This window comes from Python bivittatus, unplaced genomic scaffold (genome assembly GCF_059951505.1).
Source record: "Python bivittatus isolate LINGU-HERP-01145 unplaced genomic scaffold, Pbiv_v1 ctg000340_np1212, whole genome shotgun sequence".
Taxonomy (NCBI): domain Eukaryota; kingdom Metazoa; phylum Chordata; class Lepidosauria; order Squamata; family Pythonidae; genus Python; species Python bivittatus.
In genome coordinates, this window is record NW_028277056.1 from 20,029,250 (window position 1) to 20,048,881 (window position 19,632).

Genomic DNA, 19,632 nt, shown 5'->3' on the forward strand with positions numbered 1-19,632 from the left:
AACTATCATCTATTCAAGAAAGTTGGACATTATTCCTTTCCTCAGAGAACCAATTCCACAATTCAGGTAGTTAGCAGATACTGGCAATCCTTTCATGAAAAATAATACCAAAAAGTAAAGTATTCACAGTGGAAGCTTACTATGGCTTCAATCCTAAACTAGTTGGGAGAATATAGCATTTAACTGGAGTAATCTGTTTATATAACTTACAGCAAGTCTATACGTTTTAAAGGCTCAACACAGACACATATACAATACAACATAGGTTTTCTATCAGTATAAAATATTTAATTATACATGCCAGAGTTAATCAAAATACTGTATATAGCTATAATAAGGCCTGGCCCAGCCTCCTGTGACAAGTGTGTTTGGGTCCACCTCTGGTTGCCTTCCAGAAGCTTCTTAAAACAGAGCTTTTCTGGAGGATGCTTGGTGGGGCTGACACCAGGTGCCACTGGGAGCTTAGATCTGTCAGTTTTTAGAATTTTTAAATTTTTATTGCTGTTTTTATGTTTTATTGTTACTTTTTTAAAAATGTTGTGACCCACCAAAAGTCTGTGTACTATTGCAGTGGGATATAAATGTGATAGACAGACAGACAGACAGACAGACAAAATACTGATTTATTTCTGGTTGTCCAGTCAATCATTTCTGACTCTTTGTGACCCAACGGACAACAGTTAGCCAGGTCTATCGGTAACTGCTTCTTTGAGTTCTAAACTCATGCTTGTGATATCAATGATAGTATCTTGCCATCTTGCCTTCTGCTGGTCTTTTGTTATTGCCCTCAATTTTCCCAAGAATCAGGGCCTCCTCCAAAGATTGTTGTTGACACTTTGTGTCCAAAATATTTAGCCTTCAGCTTCGTTATAACTTTTCCCAGCGAGCTGTCTAGTTTTATTTCATCTAGTTTTGAATGATTTATTCCTCTTAATGTCCAAGGCACTCTTAACAATTGTCTTCAGCACCACAGTACAAAGGCATTAATTGTTCTTTATTCAGCCTTTCAGATGGTCCAGCTTTCACAGTCATACATTGTTACAGACCTGGGCTCTGACAATACAGGATTAATATTGTGATGTCTCTCCATTTTAATATTTTGTCTAGATATGTCATAGTCTTTCTCCCAAAAAGCAGGTGTCTCCTTACTTCATGGTTAGAGTAACCATCTTTTTGGATTTTTGAGTCAAGAAAGAGAACATCTTTTTCTACTTTTATTACTTGTTCTCTATTTTTTTAATTCTGACCATCAGAATGGTTTTTGTACTTAACTTTTACCTTCAACAATAAATTTAGTAAGTCTTCCTCACTTCCAAACACAAACCCAAACCCATCAGCTTATTATGTGTTGCTAAAATTTCTTCCAGCAATTTTAATTTCATTTCTTTTTGTTTACCATTTCTCATTATATGTTTTGCATATAAGTAAATTAGGGCAACACTAAGCTAAGCCATGGGCACAATTGTGTATATGGGACCATCTGGCTGGTAGCAAAAACAAAACGTTACCAAACAAAATTGAATAAAACTTGTCCTATTTAAAGAAAATGACATCTTTATTTGAAACTTGGTTTCAAAAATTGCTTGGTATAAAATTCTGGCCTGTCTGAGAAGTTAGATTCTTCTTCCCTCTCAATTCTTTCTCAAACTTTTCAGTTGTAATAACAATTTCAGAACTCTGCATGAATGGCAGCTTTGCTGGAATACGGACTAGTGACGTAGTGATCATGTTTACATTGTTTTTAAGTGTATAACTATTTGTAAAACCTGATCAGACATCATTTTTGCACCTCTTATACATGAAAGGTCACAAACTATTTAACTAGATTGTTCAATTGTTCTTTTGTCTGGAAGAACAACTTAGAGTACCTCTGTGGTTAAGACTTGTGCCAGAAATCTAAAATGTGGTTTTCCTATATTTCCCTCCCCCTCCCAACCTTTGTTGCTCCCTTTCCCTACTAAATATTTGCACCAGTTAAGCTTTTGCTTAGATTTTCCCACTTTTAAAGTTATGTGTCTACAAGAAAGGCTTTTGAAAGGAGGGGGAAAACATTGTTGTCAAATAATTAAAAAAACCTTGAACAAGTTTAAGTAGATGTGTCAGTACTGTAATTCTATTATACAAGCAAAGAAAATGCAAGACAGCCTCTCATTCATATAGGACAAATAGCTGTGCCAAAAGCACAAATTACACCTAATTACAGGGTATAACTCTGTCATCTCTCTTTTTATAACCTAGTCGTTTACACACTTTGATTTTTTTACTTCCATTTGAGTTTATTAACATCAAAGCTTTGTCATCACTTATCTGTTTCCACCAAGTTTTTACTTGGGGCAATAAAGAATAAAAACTTCTTTACATTCCAGCTTTTTGGATGCAAGAATGGTTTAGTCTGCATTGTTCTTATGTTTTATACAAAGGTTTTAATAACCATGTTGTTAAATTTATTGCCCTTGGCGCAGAAGTCTTAAAATACACTATAATTTAACCTACTGTTGTATTAAATGCATTAGTACAGTGCTCTGAAATTATATTCTTATTAATACTATTCCCATAAGGAAGACTATGTAGGTAATTAATGAAGTTTTGAATGAGAATATACCAGACAGCTTAATTTTACATGTTTTGCAAACATTTGTAAATATTGCATGCCAAGAAATTACTCATATTCTTTTGCCAAATTGGTCAGTCATGATGTGTGGCATTTTCTCTTACAACTAAGAAGGAATGATGGCTATAGTGGGTCAAATCTATCACACTCTACATGTATTGTTCCCAATCCTGGATTAGTTAATTACCTTTTACTCCAATAACTTCAACAGTATTTCTCAGGGGGTGGAAACTGTGCTATTTTGAGAGACTTTGTGTTTTATAAGAAAAACATACAACATGACAAGACTCATATTTCTCTTGGAAAAATATGGCTCAGGAGCTATCTCTGCCTTATTTAGGGCTAACCATGTTACATGAACACAGCAAGCTGGAAGCTTCTGATAGGAATAAATACAAGAGTATGACTATGACATGCTTTAAACTAACTTATGAAGTTACTAAGGCTGTAAGTCCCCAAATGCTGTATTTGCGCAACACTGTAAATGCTAAACAAGACATGGATGGTTTCCAATATGATAGCTTGTGGTGTGAAACAATGGAAGTGCTTAATCAGTGTCTTGCTGCAGTAATGGAATAAATGAGATCCAATAAACTGAAACTTTATTGGATAAAGAAGTTCTGTCAGTGAATGGTGCACCTTTCCAGGTGAGCAGTATTTAATCTGTTTAAAAAGGCGCTTCTTTCCCTGAAGAATCAAGCTTGGAGCACGTATAGACCCATTTTCAGAGGCATAAACATCTGTTGTTCCACAAAACACATTTTAACAGCATAGGCTGGTCTATCAACTATTATTCCACCCAGATTTTCTTTCCAGCAATTCAGATCCTGATAATCTTTTGTTTATTTCAGTGTATTCAACTACCCTTGAAGACAATCTGGAAATTTCAGTCTGTAACCAAGTAAGGCAATTAAAGTACTAACTGGAAAGGCCACTATAGTTATATGACCACGATGGTATAAATGCACTCCAACAATGGAGTCTTGAACTAACTTTGGCAACAATCCATAGTTCTTCTAGAGATATTCCAGTGATTTCTTCAATCCTGTGCATCCCGCTTCTCTACTGTCTGCATAGTAATTTTTTCTAGGCCATAATTTGCTTATATTGCATACAGAACGTATGAGAGTTTCTGTTTGCTGATCATTACCTCAACTGGAGCAGTCAGTTTTTAGTTAATCTAGGACTGACTGACTGGTTCTTCTTGCAATGAGTGGCATCCATCTCCAAACCCATTAATTCAAGGGCATCTATTTTCTTTCACTCTTTCTCAATGACCAGTTCCACAGCCTAATGCTGCCACCGAAAAGAAGTTTAATACCTCACACTCAGTTATTTTGTTTTAAAATTGTTACGGCTTATGATTTACCTTTTCTTTACTTGACAAGCTCATTGTTCACCTATGCTTATTCTTGAGCTCAAGAAAACAAAACTAAAAGCTATTACCTTTCGTTTTTCACTATCAACTATGAGCTGTGAGACCACTAAGCTGTTTGACATTACCTTTTTGACATTTTGCATTCAGTTTTTGTTTTCCATTTTTACTACATAATGAACTCTTCTAGTCTTAACTCTTCAGCCAACAAACTGATGGCATCTGCATATCTCAAAGTGCCCTCTTTCATCCTTCTTAGGCCCGCCAGATATCTAACCAAATCACAATAGCTAAATATAGGAGGGCATTCTCCCTGACTTAATTCAATACCTGGTTCCTACTGCGGTCTTAAAAGGCAGGTACAAGGATATTCCATTTGGGCTAACATTTTACTTGTGAGACAATGGGACTGTTGAAACTATAAAACATGCTTTGTTTTTTTGGCCTGTTCTATGCTTACACATATTCAGAGTTGATACCCCCACATCTAAATGAATTTCTCAATCATTCCAACTAGTTCTGTTTACGACGTTTACTTTCAGACTCATGAGATTATGTTACTCTAAGCGTAGCTAAGCTTTGTTATGTCATATGTAAAATGTGCAATCGATCGATATGGGAAAATTGATATGGGAAAATAGGAGACAAGAGTATTAGGTATGTACGCCACCCTGATACATAGATAGATATTTTAGTCTCACTTACCCATATATATGTAGCCTGTTTTATATCACCGAGTTTTATTATGTACTGATTTCTGATTTCCTTTTTTAAATTGCATGTCTCAAGTTTGAACCCCATTTTTGACTTCACCTTTCATCTCTCCTAATTCTGCCATTCTTAAAATATATTCCCTACACAAGTTAAACAGAAACAGAGACAGTACGCATCCTTATCTCATCCCTTTCTTTATTCTGAACTCTTCAGTTTCTCCAAAGTCAGTTCTTACAGTCACTTCTTGTTCACAGTAAACAAGAACATTATTCCTCAGAAGAATAATCAGGTGTTCTGGCACACCCATTAAATTCCACATTCTGGCATAATCTACACAAAGACCTTGATGTAGTCAATAAAACAAAGATAAACCTTCTTAAATTCTCTTGCTCTCTCCATTATTCTTCTTATATTAGTTATCTGATTTCATGTCACTCTGCCTTTTCTGAGACCTGCCTGTTCATTTGGCATTTCTCTCTCCATGTATGGCACCATTCTCCTTTGTTAAGATCTTAAGCAAAACTTTGTTTGCCTAAGGAATTAGTACAATGGTTTATAATTTGCAATGTCTAACACCTCCCTTCTTCAGGAGAGCACCAATCTCTTCCAATCTCTAGACCACACTGTCTTGTTCCATATTTGTGGCATAGAGCTGTTAGCACTTTAATTGCCTTTTTTCCTCCAGCTTTGAACAGTTCCATGGATATTTCATCTGCTTTCCTATTTGATAGCTGGTCTGTTGCCTCTCACACCTCCAATTTCTAATGGCATCTGTTCCTGAATATATTTTTTTCTAGAAATGTTTTTCTATCTTTCCATAGCTTCATTTGTAATAGGTTTCAGAACAGCCTTTCCATCTTCTGTTAAATTGTCTCTATTACATCACTTCCATGATTATTCCAGAATTGTGAGACAAGCCTGAGAATAATATTTTCTTATGATTTGTCTGATGTTCTTAAAAACATCTCATTTTCTTATCTTATTAGTTTCCTCTATGTGTTGACACTGATTGAAATATTCAGCAATTCCTGAATAGTTGGGGTAATCCCTGAATATCTCAATCAATATCTAGGTGATCAAATATCTCAATATTTAGGTGATACAGTCTGCATTCCTATTAACGCCTAGCTCTGTTATAGAGTAGTGAGATGAAGAAAAATCACTTCTGTGTACACTCCCTGACCATTTTTCTAAAATACTGTGTGCAATGGAACAATCCAATAGACAGCGGGAACACCAGCAAGACAAACATTGTGGAAAATATGAAGAAATACAGGTCTAAACCCAGAATTACAGTATATGGTATGCAAACATTTATTTCTACACCAGCATTACTTTCTCAGTGAACCATTCGACAAACTTTTCAGGATTTAAACAAACTGTTTAAAAGGAATCTGGAAGCGGGCCCTATTGAGTAGGTGATTATAATAGCTCTGGGATTCATTTTGAGGTCAATCAAATTTGCATTGAGCATTGTCACTTAGAAAAAAAGAGGACATGACAAAGGCGTTTAAAATTAGTATGGAGCAAATGGATAGGGAAAGTTTATCTGGAGGAGTGGAGAGTGGCAATGGAGTGGCATCTGGGCCTGGGCCTACATCAGCCTGATAACACTTCTACTCTACTCTGCAAGAAAAGCATATCAATAGTGGTTTATTTCAGGTGTTCAGGCTTCTGAGATAGAAATGAACTGATAAGATTCGCTGCGTTATTTCTGAATGAAAGTTAAATAAAACATTTATTTTTTTATTATGCAGAGGAAAAGTTATGGGATTTTTACTCCATGAGAATGTTGTTCCTTAGGGCTGATTTCTTAAAAGAACAACCATGCTCTCCCTCACTCTCCAAATGCAACCACCGCAAGTTAATTCTACAGTGACTTTGAAATTCAGATTTTATCTACATAATTATTTTATCTTGGAAAACACTGGTGAAGGTATTTCTCATTCATTTTTATTGACATTACAAGATTGAACTTTATAGAAACTAACTTTTTTAATGCTGCAAGAACTTGGTACATGTAAATAATTTCTAAGGAATAGTGCTATTGACAAGTTATAATTGAGCTGGTTTGGCAGAGTAGTTAAAAGTATTACTAGAAACCAAGAGACTGTGAGTTCTAGTCTTGCCTTAGACATGAAGCTAGCTGGTGACTTTGACCAGTCACTCTTTCCCAGCCCCAGGAAGAAGGCAATACCAAACCAGTTCTGGAAAATGTTGTCAAGAAAATTGTATGGAGTCAAGATTGACTCAAAGATCCAATGTTCCCCCAATTTTACTTCACTATTGAATAATCAATTTACTTCTTGGACAAAAAGTATGGAGAGCAGCTAAGAATTCTAGAGGTATGCTTGTTAAAAGGTTATTTGAGCCATGGCTTTCAGCACTTTTTCAATGTCAGCTAAATAGTATATAATACTTTTTAGGGTTTTTATAACAATTAGAAAAAAATATATGTCAAGTGCTTCAATGCAGTGAGCTTATCAAGTTTTATATTTATTTCTGTTTTGCTCTTCTTTTAAACTTTGCTCATAATGCATTGTATTCTAGCTTTAATCTTGAAAAAACAAAAGGAATTTAGAGGATAAACTAGAGAAGAAATCTTTGCACATTTATGCTAGATATTTTGCTCTAAATATTTAAACCAAAATTACCATGAATTTCTTCACTGCCTGAAGGTGGAACAAAATAGTATTAAGTCAAAATATAATCAGATTTCTACTATCTGGCAATTTTACTGCATTTATTACTAATATGCAATACCATCATAAACCTAAAGTTTGAACTAAAAATAGGTCTTGCAACTGGAATGCCAATATCCTTATTACTGCACAACAGGATACCTGGTCTACCTCTCCAACTATACAGGAGATTTCTAGTAAATAGCTGTCAACAAGCCTGTGCATGACTGAAATCAAATTACTAATAGTATGGGAATAGGCTTTTGAACTCTGTGCCAACAAAGTATCATGTATCTAATCTAAGGAGGAATTACAGACCAAAAGACTGCTATTATTTTATTAGCCATACCACCTTCATTTTGATCTACATTTGTTTAAATCTTCTTGTCAGTGGGATGGCAGAGAAAGTACAGTACATTTTATGTTCCAGAGAAGCTGTGACTCTGTTTTGAAAGTTCTGTTTTTCAGGTTTTTAAGAGGTTGGAACAATTTTTCCAGCATAGGATGTAGAATTAATGACATAAAAAAGAGGTTATAAAGTATCTAAGCAATAACTCTTATATAGTTAACTAAATATAGTAATCAACTCAGACATAATGTAATGCTTACTGTTCAAATATTATGCTTACCTTGATTTCAAAGCACAAGCACAAAGCATTTAGGCAAATGTGGGGTTTTCTCTTTTAAAATAAAACTTAATACAATTGTATTTATAGGCAGTAAATGTTTAAACATCAGGGTTCTCAAATATCTATATATTTATGTAAAACAACTTTCTTCATTCAAGTCTGAGGACATTCTTCACAACAGATGCATATGGTGAGTTAGCATACTATGTGTACTCTCTTGCATTTCTATCTCATCAACAGAGCAAACAAAGAAAATGAAACACGCAACTCTCTGAGCTTTCCTTTATAAAAATTGCAAGAGTCAGAATGCAGGCTCACAGAACACATTGAAAATTAACTTAAGACAGTGTTGTCCAAACTTGGCCACTTTAAGATGAGTAGACTTCAACTCCCAGAATTCTGGGAGTTGAAGTCCACTCATCTTAAAGTGGCCAAGTTTGGACAACACTGACTTATGAGATGTGACACAATCTTCTGTCATTCAGAGATTGAAATGTTACTGCACTTGCTATTTATAATACTTTATTATACTTGACAACTATTCTCTTATACTTCACATAATACAGCTAAAAAATGTTGAAAAGAAACCCTGGGATTATCATTCCCTTCCAAAAACAAAACTTTATTCAACGGCTTCTGCTTTGTTTTTTCAGTATTAGGGCATCATCATTTGGCCCAATTCTGGTATTCAGATCTTCTGCTACAACTAGTAGGACTTTTTGGAAATCTTCCAGCTTGGACTAAATTTGTTTGGTAGAAGCTAAAGATCAAATGGACTGGATATGTATGTATGTATGTATGTATGTATGTATGTATGTGTTTACCATGCTTTACCAGATTTAAATATTAAAAGTTTAATGAGTCTGTAATATGAACTTTTACATGCAACTAGTATTTCCTTCTTTTTTTATGATTAGATAATACTGCCAATAAGGAAAGCCTCTGAAAAGCTTTAAGATATTCACTGTTAAGAGGGGTAATTATAACAGTTTATTTCCTTCCTGAATAAGGAACCAAACAACACAGCTATTGTATAGCAAAGCTATTGTACAGTTGTGTTGGGAATATTGTTCCTTTAATTTAGCAGATTACAGTACAGTCTCCTTCAATTAATGGATGGGACTTAATGGAATGTAGAAATATGCCCTACATCAAGTTACCCAATCAATCCAACTCTATTTTCTATGCAAGCCATTCCCATATCAAGTTCTGACTACAACTCCTGTCATCCTCAGCTATCATGCAGGATTATGAATCTGATAGTCCAGTAAATCTGGTGTGCATCAGATTTAAGAGGGCAAGTGTAGTTTCTCTAACAATTCAAGTTATATACAAATCTTTAAAAAATATTCATTTCTATTTCAATGTATTTATTGTATGTTCAAGTTTTATTCTCAACATGGAAAATGTCTCTTTACTATTATGCCTTTTCCTGAACTTCTCTCCTATGGTTCATATGTGTATATGACCAAAAAATTCCTTCAAATGCCAAATTCAGCTGGTATATAATAGGATTAATGATACTGATAAACAAAGAATAATATTTGTTGTGAAAATACTTGACACTGCAACTTAATACTCAGGATCATAATCAAATGCCAAGGACTACAGCAGTGACAGAGAAACTGATGGCTAATGACAGTATGGTCAATTGGCTTGTACTGTATTTTGATCTTAATCAAAGCATATTCTCAGTAACTTCCATGACTTAGAAACCATTTTCATTGATCAAACAACGGTTACCGAAAATAGGCTTGAATATTAGAGAACATTAGAAAGAAATCAAGAATACTAAACATTTCAGCCACCTCCACCATACTTTCTTTGGTCGCCCAGCATCTCTCAAAGACAGGCCTATAATCATCTCTATGATTACCTGATTACTGACTTAATAAAGATGTAATATATTTATTTCAAGAGGCAGCAAAGTTAAGGACCTCAAATCTATCAATTTTTCCATAACTGGAAGAATAAATTCCAAGATTTTATTTTTGCACATCTTACAGAATCAGTCTGACAAATCTGACATGGAGAAATCAACAGTTTGTTAACATCTTCACAACACAGAAGTACTTAAAATTCCTAACAAACTGATATGCAGATTAAAAAAAAACTGTGTAACACTTAACTGGATATCTTACACTAGCCTGAATGAAACATTAACACAAATCATGGATGCATGAGTACATTTTCAAAGCCAAAGCTTCAAGATATAAATATCTTGCATTTACAAAGCTGTAAGTGATACAGTGTTGTGAAACAAATGCACACCCCTAAGAAAAATCCATTTCTAAATTTAAACATAACATTATGGCCTTACAGATTCCATACTGGCTATATTATTGACTGTTTTAGTCACTCAGCATAACAATGTCTGCATGTCAGTAATGCGAAGTATGATGCTCATGATATATTTAATGCTTCAGTTATTTAAACTTCAGAGATATCTGAAACTTGAACTTCCTTAAAACATTGTGATACAAAACTCATGCAACACTGAAAGTTTAAATAATTTCATTACAGTTAGTACAGGCAATTACAATGCTTTTTAAGGCCAACCTAGACAAAATTGCAATACTTCTTATTTTGAATGAAAAATGCATCACCTAAATACCCTTTGCCTATTTAGTTAGGAAAGATATCATTGTAACTAATTAAACTCTGGCCACATTTATCAAGCATAGTTTTCCTGGATTTTCTGGAAATAATCTTTAGACCAAAGACCTCCTAAATCAGTATTTCTCAATCTTGGCAACTTGCAAATGAGTGGACTTGCTGGCTGAGAAATTCTGGGAGTTGAAGTCTACATAGGAGGAGGGAAACATTATCTTAAACCATTATATCACTAGATTCTTTTTCTTGAAACCCAGCACTGCTGTGGGTCAAAAAAGCATATGAAATACTAACCCAAGAAGACTTTATACTATCTTTTTCAATAACAGCTGAAAAGATACGCCTTTTCTGACAAACACGGGCAAGGGAACAGTAGTATAGTTCTTCCACAATTACTTTGTGGAAGGAGACCCTTGCAGTGGTCAGTATGAGCCCCTCCTTCTTGCCTCAAATCCAGGTATTTGGTCCAACTGAAGATGGAAGTCCCACCCTTGCTCTGATGACAAAAGAAGCAGACTGGGCACTGTGGGGGTATCAGGAAAAAGCTGTGTTAGCACATTTTCACAGAAGTAAACATTCTGGAGAAGGGGAAACAAAGACAGCAAGGCAACCAAAGATGCCAAAGATGACATGGCATGGATGAGTTGGCATGCAGGAGGGCAGCCTGACACTGAAGAATTAGGAGCAGTGAGGTGGTGGAGGCAGGTAGGATTTTATTTTATTTATTTATATTTTTATTTATTTATTTATTTTCAAATTTATATATGCCACCCCTCTTACTGTACACGTGCCTCTAGGTAGCATTATAAGTAAAAAATTATAAAATCTTAGAAGAAATATACCAGTTAAAAACTACAAAAGGTTAAAATTAAAACTAAAAGTTAAAACTATGGTACAAACTAAAACTAAAAAGGCAGAGAGAGCATTCTCAAGCTACCAACCACACCCAGTGCTGCAAAGCCCTATTGGGTCCCCATGCAAGTTGGCAAAGCCAGGCCAACAGAGTGGGGGCCAATCTCACCTCAGGGGGCAAGGTGTTCCAGAGGGCAGGAGCCATAGCAGAAAAGGTTATCCTCCTGGACCCCGTCATTCAGAACTCTCTGGGTGACGGGGTCCATAACATGCCCTTCCTGCCAGACTGGGTGGGAGGGGTCAATGTAATGAGGATGAGACCTGGGCCCATGCCATGAAGGGCTTTAAAGGTCATAACCAACACTGTGAATTGGACCCGGAGGCAGACTGGCACCCAATACACCTTGCACAGCAGAGGTGTTACATGCACAGTCCTAGAGGCGCCCATAACTGCCTGCACCGCCGCATTCTGCACCAGCTGCAGCTTCCGAATACTTTTCAAGGGTAGCCCCATGTAGAGCGCATTACAACAGTCCATACAGGAGATGACCAGGGCATGAGTGACTGAGAGAAGGGCCTCCAGTTCCAGGAAAGGATGCAACTGGCGCACAACACTGAGTTGAGCAAAGGCCTTCCTAGTCATGGATACCACCTGCTCCTCAAGCAGGAGTTGTGAGTCCAGGATGGTGCCCAGATTGTGCACCAGGTCTGTCTGTTGAGAATGCCTGCAGGAGAGGAGCACTGGTGAAACTGTGAGTAGCAGCAGCAGCAGCGCCAAACCTCAATAGTAGCCCCAACAATCAGCCAATGAACTTTTCCCCCATTTCCAGCAATTTTAACTAGGAGACACCAATGATGGTTCATGCCAGAAGCAACAGCGGTTTAGCTGCAACTCTCAAAACACCAGCCCCAGCTTAACTTAAGGATGGCTAAGACTGGGACAAGAGAAGAAAGAACCTTGGTTTCTCCCTGTTCCACAAGCAGGTGGGGACTATCAAAGATTGGTTGCAGGAGAAAAGGGAGGAATCCAGAAGACTACAGAAATTAAAATACATCTATAAAGAATATAAAAAAACACATCTGTACAAGTGTAAATAAGACATAAGGCATCGAAATAAGACAGGAATAAAACACAGATAAAACCTGTGACATACTGTTTTTATTCGGGACCTCTTGAAAAGTATTTCCCCCCGTTTTGCTTATGTGTATCAAAACTCAATACTAAAACAGCACTGAAAAACTAATTTGCAGAATGTTCTGTTGTTTTGGGGTTTAAAAGATAGTGAAGACAAGCTATATTGGGGTCCCTCAAAAATACTGGGAGAACATTAAAAAATTAATAAAAGAAAATTATAGCTTTGTAATTAAGTATATTTTATATATACTGATCATTATCACTCATCTTACAAACATACATAGAATTTGTACTGAAGAATTTTCAATGGTAGCATCTAGGAAATTTGTTGCATAAACTCACAAATTTGACATCCCAGGCTAGGGATTAAAAATGGAACTCTGAACATTTCCCACAGGAGTTCATATAAGTGCACTAGCTGGGAAAAGCTACTGGCAAAGCATCAAACATGTTTTACAATCTCACTCTTTATAATAATACAACTATGGGCCCCATGTTTGAAACAGAACATGGATAATGCTCTTGTAGTCATAATATATATAGCAGTGTTTCTCAACCTTGGGAACTTTAAGATGTGTGGACTTCAACTACCAGAATTCCCCAGCCAGCATGGAAGAGGAAACTCAGGCTCTTCAGATACTACTCAATGGGGCTGCCAGACAGCATGGCCAACAGAGAAGTATCACAGATCTGCTGTTCAGGTCTGGAGGACTAAAGATTCCCCATCTCTGATTTCATTCCTATGAAATATATTGCAGCATGGAATAGTTCTGTATTCACTTGGCATTTATCTGTTATTGCCCCCTTTAATCTCAGGGTATAAGACAGCTATGCACATTACTGGCAAGTAAAAGGAAAAAATAAAATGATAAAACATAAATAAATTTTATAGAGCCTTTGCAAAGAAACATCTAGTGTACCAGTTATGTCTATTTCTGAATTGGGGGGCTGTTCTCATGATCACTCATGCCTTAGTCACCTCTCATTTGGACTACTGCAATATAGCCTACAAGGGGCTACCCTTGTAGACCACTTGAAAGCTTCAGCAGGTATAGAATGTGAGGTTTGACTAGTATGTACGTATCTCATTTTGCCCATATGACACCATTACTTCAGTTTAGCCTGTCTAAATTACTTTATTTTTACATATTGCCTTGCTCTGGTGATTGAGGTGGCTAATAAATTGATTAAATAAACAATACTGTTAAATTAGTAATAATTTCTACAATGTATTTAATATAAAAAGAATAGAATAATCTTTAAAACATGTGAAAGAGCAATACACCTATGGAGGCAGGGCTTTATTTTTTAAAAAACTTCTAAGCTTTGAGCTTTTAATATCCAGAGGAGAAAACTGGAGCACTTTGATATAATTTGATTTAGAAGGTGGAGTTGATACATAGATTATAGAAGGACTGTTAAAAGCAAAAACAAATCAATAGTACTGAAGAACAGGTTGAGCTCAATGCTTAGGTTCAAACAAATAAACCATAAAGACAAAGCATTCAAAACTGAACTTGGTTAATGAGAGAAGCACATTATGTAGTGGCATGTTAATTCAGAGGATTGCAAGCTGTCTGAAAATAAACATTAAGTCAAAGCCAACAACAGATGTTTGATAGAAGTGTCCCATCTCAAAATCTTCTGCAGTACATTACTGTGACTCTGATATTGGAAATACAGTGCTAAAGATAAAGTATCACTATGTTTGGTATTCAGCAATACTGGAAAATGACTGTGCTTATTGCTATACAGTATCCACAAAGAAGAATAACATTTATTTTGAGCATCCCAGAAGTCTGGCGTACTATCTTCACCCAAAACTCTAAAAAGGGAAAGATCTAAAGTACATGAGGGACAAAGAGGATCAGTGAAATTATCATAATTGAATAATCCAGAGCATAACTGTATACTGTAATAAATTTGATATGATTTCAATGATATGGATAGAGATATTAATACACTTAAAGTGTTCAATATACGTAATATACATTATCCTAAATATCCTTACAGGAACTCTAGAAAACCCAATTCCTTGGACAGTTTAGATGTTCAAGGAATGAGAAAAGCAGCTTTTTATGGCCTTCAAGTTATCTGTGATTAAGTTCTGAAGCAGCAGCTTTCCATCACTCTATCTTTATTCTTTATGCAACTAGGCTCTATTTTTATAGGGTGTTTTAATATTCTCTAGTGAGATCCAGGGACTCTCCTGGTTAGTGAGGGAAAGTCTTCTATTTTACTTTCCCAAAGAAATGAGGAAACCTTACTATTTGGAAAGAGAAGTAACTTCAAAAGTTTCCATGTTTTTAATCAAAGGTGGCAGAAAAAATTATGTTTTAAAATCACAAATGTCATGTGTTTGTTTCCAGAACATTATACATCCTCCTGTACCAGAAGCATTTTTCTTATATATTATTCCTGCATAAACACATTTCAGCAATCAATTCAATTAATTTTACAGCAACTAATCCAATAAAACTGCATTAACATGATGTAATTTACAATTTACAAAAGTGTTTACTTTTATAGTAAGTTCATTCTGGTATAGTACAAAGGGACTACTGTACAGCAGGAAAACAAGTTAAATTGTTTTTCTGTAACAAACCTTTGTAATGTTCCTTTACTAAAATTTACTTCAATGAAATACTTTGCTAGTGCTTTGCTTAAAGCATAAAGATTATTTAACTGAACAACAAAGGGTCATGGTGAATCAATCTACTCAAATCTTTTTTGAGTAGTCAGTGACCCTAATAAACACAAACCAACCATTCTTCCTGAAATTTTGTACAAGAAATAGAATAGCAAAGCAAGGAGGAATAGTCTATATGCAGGCAGTCCTCATGACCGCAACTGGGATTGGAACTTTTGTCACTAAGCGATGCTGTTGTAAACCATGATGTCATGTGACCGCATCGCTTAGCAACAGCAATCCCAGCAGTCCTGGTTGCTATTGTAATCCCAGGACCATGCGGATCGTTAAGTGGGAAGAGGCAGGAATCCCAGGCAAGGAGCGTGGGGAAGTGCCACGGGCAGGTGATACAGAGCATTGGGGTGCGCAGGTGCCACAGGGTGCCACAGGCAGGAAATATGGAGTGCGGGCAGGTCGGTGGGAGCTGCGGGTGGGCGCTACAGAGAGTGGGTGGGCGGGGGCTGTGGGTAGGTAGGTAGTGCTGTTGCGTGCAAGCAGTGCTGCAGTGGGTGGGGGTGCTATGGAGTATAAGATCCCTGGGATCTCATACTCTGTAGCAAGGCTGCTCAGGAGAAAAAGTGTCAGGAGAGACTTACAGGAGTGACTTACAAACTTCTCTGCTAGCTTCCCAATTGATTTTGCTTGTGGGAAGCCAGCAGGGAAGGTCCCAAATGGTGATCATGTGACCAAAGGACGCTGCAACTGTTGTAAATGTGAGCCGGTTGCCAACTGCCTGAATCATGATTATGTGTCTGCAGGGCTGCTGCAAAGGCTGGAATTTCAAGGACTGGTCATAAGTACCACTCATTCAATGCTGCTGTAACTTTGAAGGGTCACTGAATGATTGGTCATAACTCAAGGACTACCTATATTGTTTTGGCACACACTCATTGCGCGTGGATTCCATTAGAATTAGTTTTTCATTTTTAATCAGGCTCAGTTTTTGTACTGTACTATGATTCCTCCTTCAAGACATTCTGATTTAATTGATCACATTTTGTGTTGCAAATTATCTGTCTCTTAGAAAGCATATCAGTGCTGAAAAGCCCTACCTAGTCAACTTGTCTGATATCAAAAAAGCTAAGTAGGTTGGTACCTAGATGGGAGACCACTAAGAAATCCTAGGATTGGAGGCTAGACTGGGAGCTAAAAAAATCCTAGAAGAAAACAATAGAAAACCACTTCTGTATTGTTGTTAAAAGAACAACATGGACATGCCATGCAGTTACCAGGAGTCAACCTTTATTATTATTAAGAGGGTTTTTTTCTCTTTCTCTGATAGTATTATAAGGTATTTTCCGTAAACAAGTGATTTTTACATGTTTAATATATATTTTTAGATATTTAGTATTGGGTTTTTAAATTTTTCTCTAGATTCTTTTATTTGGTTGGTTCTTTATTCTTTTTTCTATTTAATTTTTTTTAGTATTTTATTGTTTGATTCACTGGTTACCTTTTGAATTATTGTATTCTGTTTATGGCTTGTAATTTTGTAAAATATAGCAAAATGGAGGAAGAAAAAAAGAATAAGCTTGACTTGAAGAGACTTTTATTTTTTAATGACGTGGAATCATGGATGACATGGAAAAGGAAAATGCCACAGAAGATCCAAGAAAAAGGCCTTCAAACCACATGAAGACATACAGTATAACAGAAAAAAAGAGGAAAAATGCCTTCCTGAAATTAAGTACAAGCAGCTTTGGATAAATGGGAGCCCCAGAACATCTCATTGTCCTCATGAGAAACTTACATACAGGTCAGGAAGCCACAGTACAAACAGAACATGGCAAAAGAGACTGGCTCCAAGTTTGCAAAGGAGTGCAACAAGGCTGTATATGCTCCCCTTATTTGTTCAGCCTATATGCTGAATGTCTATTAAGGGAAGCTGGATTGGAAGAAGATGAGCATGGTTTTAAAACTGGAAAAAGAAACATCAATAACCTGTGCTATGCTGATAACACTACCCTGAGAGCTGAAAATGAAAAGGATCTATCTGCATGCTCTAGTAATAAAACTCAAGGAGTGCAGTGAAAAAAATGGGACTAAAATTATATATAAAGAAGACCAAGCTAATGACAACAGATACAACAACCAGGCTTAGAAGTGACAGTGAAGATATTTCAGTGGTAGATATCTTCTGCCTTTTAGGATCAAGAACAAGCAGTCAGGAAATACACTGCAGACTAGCATTTGATAGAGCAGCCACAAAGACCTTGGAAAAGATATTCAGATGCCGTGATGTGTCAATATCTACACAGATCAGGATTATGCAAGCCATGGTATTCTCTGTGACACTCTATGGAAACAAAATTGGACTTTAAAGAAGCATGATAGTAAGAGTATTGATGCTTTTGAACTTTGGTGTTGAAGACTCCTGAATATACTGTGGACCAACAAGAAAACAAATTGATGGATCATTGAACAAATCAACCCAGAGTTCTCCCTCAAGGTGCAAATAACCAGGCTCAAATCATCTAATTCAGACACATTATGCAAAGACCCAGCTCTCTGGAAAAGGCTCTAATGCTGAGAAAGGTGGGAGGAAAGAGAAGAAGAGGACAACCAGCAGGTGATGGACTCAATTGGAGCAGTGATGGGAATACCGTTGGAAGTCCTGAAGGACCAGTTTAAGGACAGATCGTCATGGAGAGCATCTCTCTATGTGATATCTAAGATTAGAAAACGACTTGATGGCACATAGTCAGTCAGCTTTTCCGAACCTGGCGCCCCTCTCCGTAAGTGCTGCGCTCCAACTCCCAGCATCGCCCCGCTACAGCAACCACGTTGGTCACGGATGATGGGAGCTATAGCCCTTCACACCTGGAGAAAGCGAGCTAAGAGAGAACTTGAATGGTGATGCCCAGGAGGAAGCCCCTAGAGGACCCCCCATCATTCTTCCCACAAACACTAACAGTGCCACTGAATGATTATCAGGCGCTCCACAGCGGGTTTCCCCACTCACCTGAGCCAGGACCAGGAAGAAGCCGCCGGCCCCCTCCTGCCCGCTCCATCCTCGGTAGGAGCCCACCAAGGCGCCACCTCCGAGCAGGGAGGCGGTTGCGAGCCACGGGCTCATCCAGCGCCTGCGGCTCCGGAAGCCGCCAACCACGGGCGCCCCGCGCCCCCCGCCACAGCGGGCAAGAGCGGCCAAAGCGGCTCTCCGCACCGCCGCCATTTTCTCGGAAGTAGAAAGATCGTTGACACAAAGTCGTAAACTTTGAGTCGTTAGAGCCACCCACAGCTCCCAGCTTCCGGGTTCATTTTGGATGTTCCCTATTCCTACTCCATCGAGGGCTGTTGAGTGTTGTCGTCGGAAAAAAACGACCATAACAGAGGCACACAGTAAAAGGCAGGTTCTTTCTTTCTGGCGTAGATCTTCGGGGCTGGTGCGAATGGTTTTTAAAAACCCGCTTTTAAATATTTTAAAGCGGGGCTGATTGCAAGAGGCATTGAATGCTTTGAGTGTAATGCGAGTGAGAGGTTTGTATGGGAAAGAGGTTTGAAGGAGTAGCTTAAGCAGACTTTTGCTGGAACCTGATCTTAAAAAAAAGAGCATTAAAATTCTCAGCTCCATCACTAGCAGTGGGCGACCCTACAGAGAGACCCTCTCCTGTTGGTGAAAAAATGGAGCGAGTCCGACCAACGGTAGTGGAATAAGTAAGGAAAAAAAGCAAGTATATTATTATTATTATTACTATTATTATTATTATTAAGCAGAAACGCCTGGATCGACGGGCTTTATTGCCATGCATTTGTTGTTGTTTAGTCGTTAAGTCGTGTCCGACTCTTCGTGACCCCATGAACCATATCGCAACAGGCCTTCCTGTCCTTCACTGCCTCCCTGAGTTTGCTCAGTTTCATGCTCATTGCTTCAGTGATGCTATCGAACCATCTCATCCTCTGCCGTCCTCTTCTCCTTTTGCCTTCAATCTTTCCCAGCATCAGGGTCTTCTCCAAAGAGATCTCTCTTCGCATTAGGTGACCAAAGATTGCCATGCATATTCTAGTATTATTTTAGAGGGAGGTCGTTTCTGGGCAGGTCATTAAAAGGGACTTGCAAATCACGTTTGTGGGGAACAAAACGTTACCACCATCCTTCCTAGCTCTTTAAATTTTCTTAAAAAAAAATCAAAACACACGCTCCCTTGCAGCGCATGCGTAATTTTTAAGAGCGCTTGCCGGTGATTATAAGGCTGAGGTTGTGCAAAACGCTTATTCAGGCCAAGTAAATAGCTGCAATTCTGCAACATTAAACTTATATATATTTTTAATGGCTGGATTTTTTGTATGAATTCAGCCTTTTTGGTTAATGCAGGGTTCAATATACTGAGTA

General features: G+C 37.4%; 1 protein-coding gene across 1 annotated transcript in view; it reads right to left on the reverse strand.

The window, feature by feature from the left end:
- The window catches only part of MICU2 (mitochondrial calcium uptake 2), an 82,665-nt gene extending 64,180 nt beyond the window's left edge, over positions 1-18,485 (reverse strand). The window contains exon 1 of the mRNA XM_007430605.3: positions 18,262-18,485. Coding sequence (XP_007430667.2) covers positions 18,262-18,474 — 213 coding nt within the window. The 5' untranslated portion in view covers positions 18,475-18,485. The remainder of the gene's footprint in view (positions 1-18,261) is intronic.
- Positions 18,486-19,632: the final 1,147 nt, after the last annotated feature.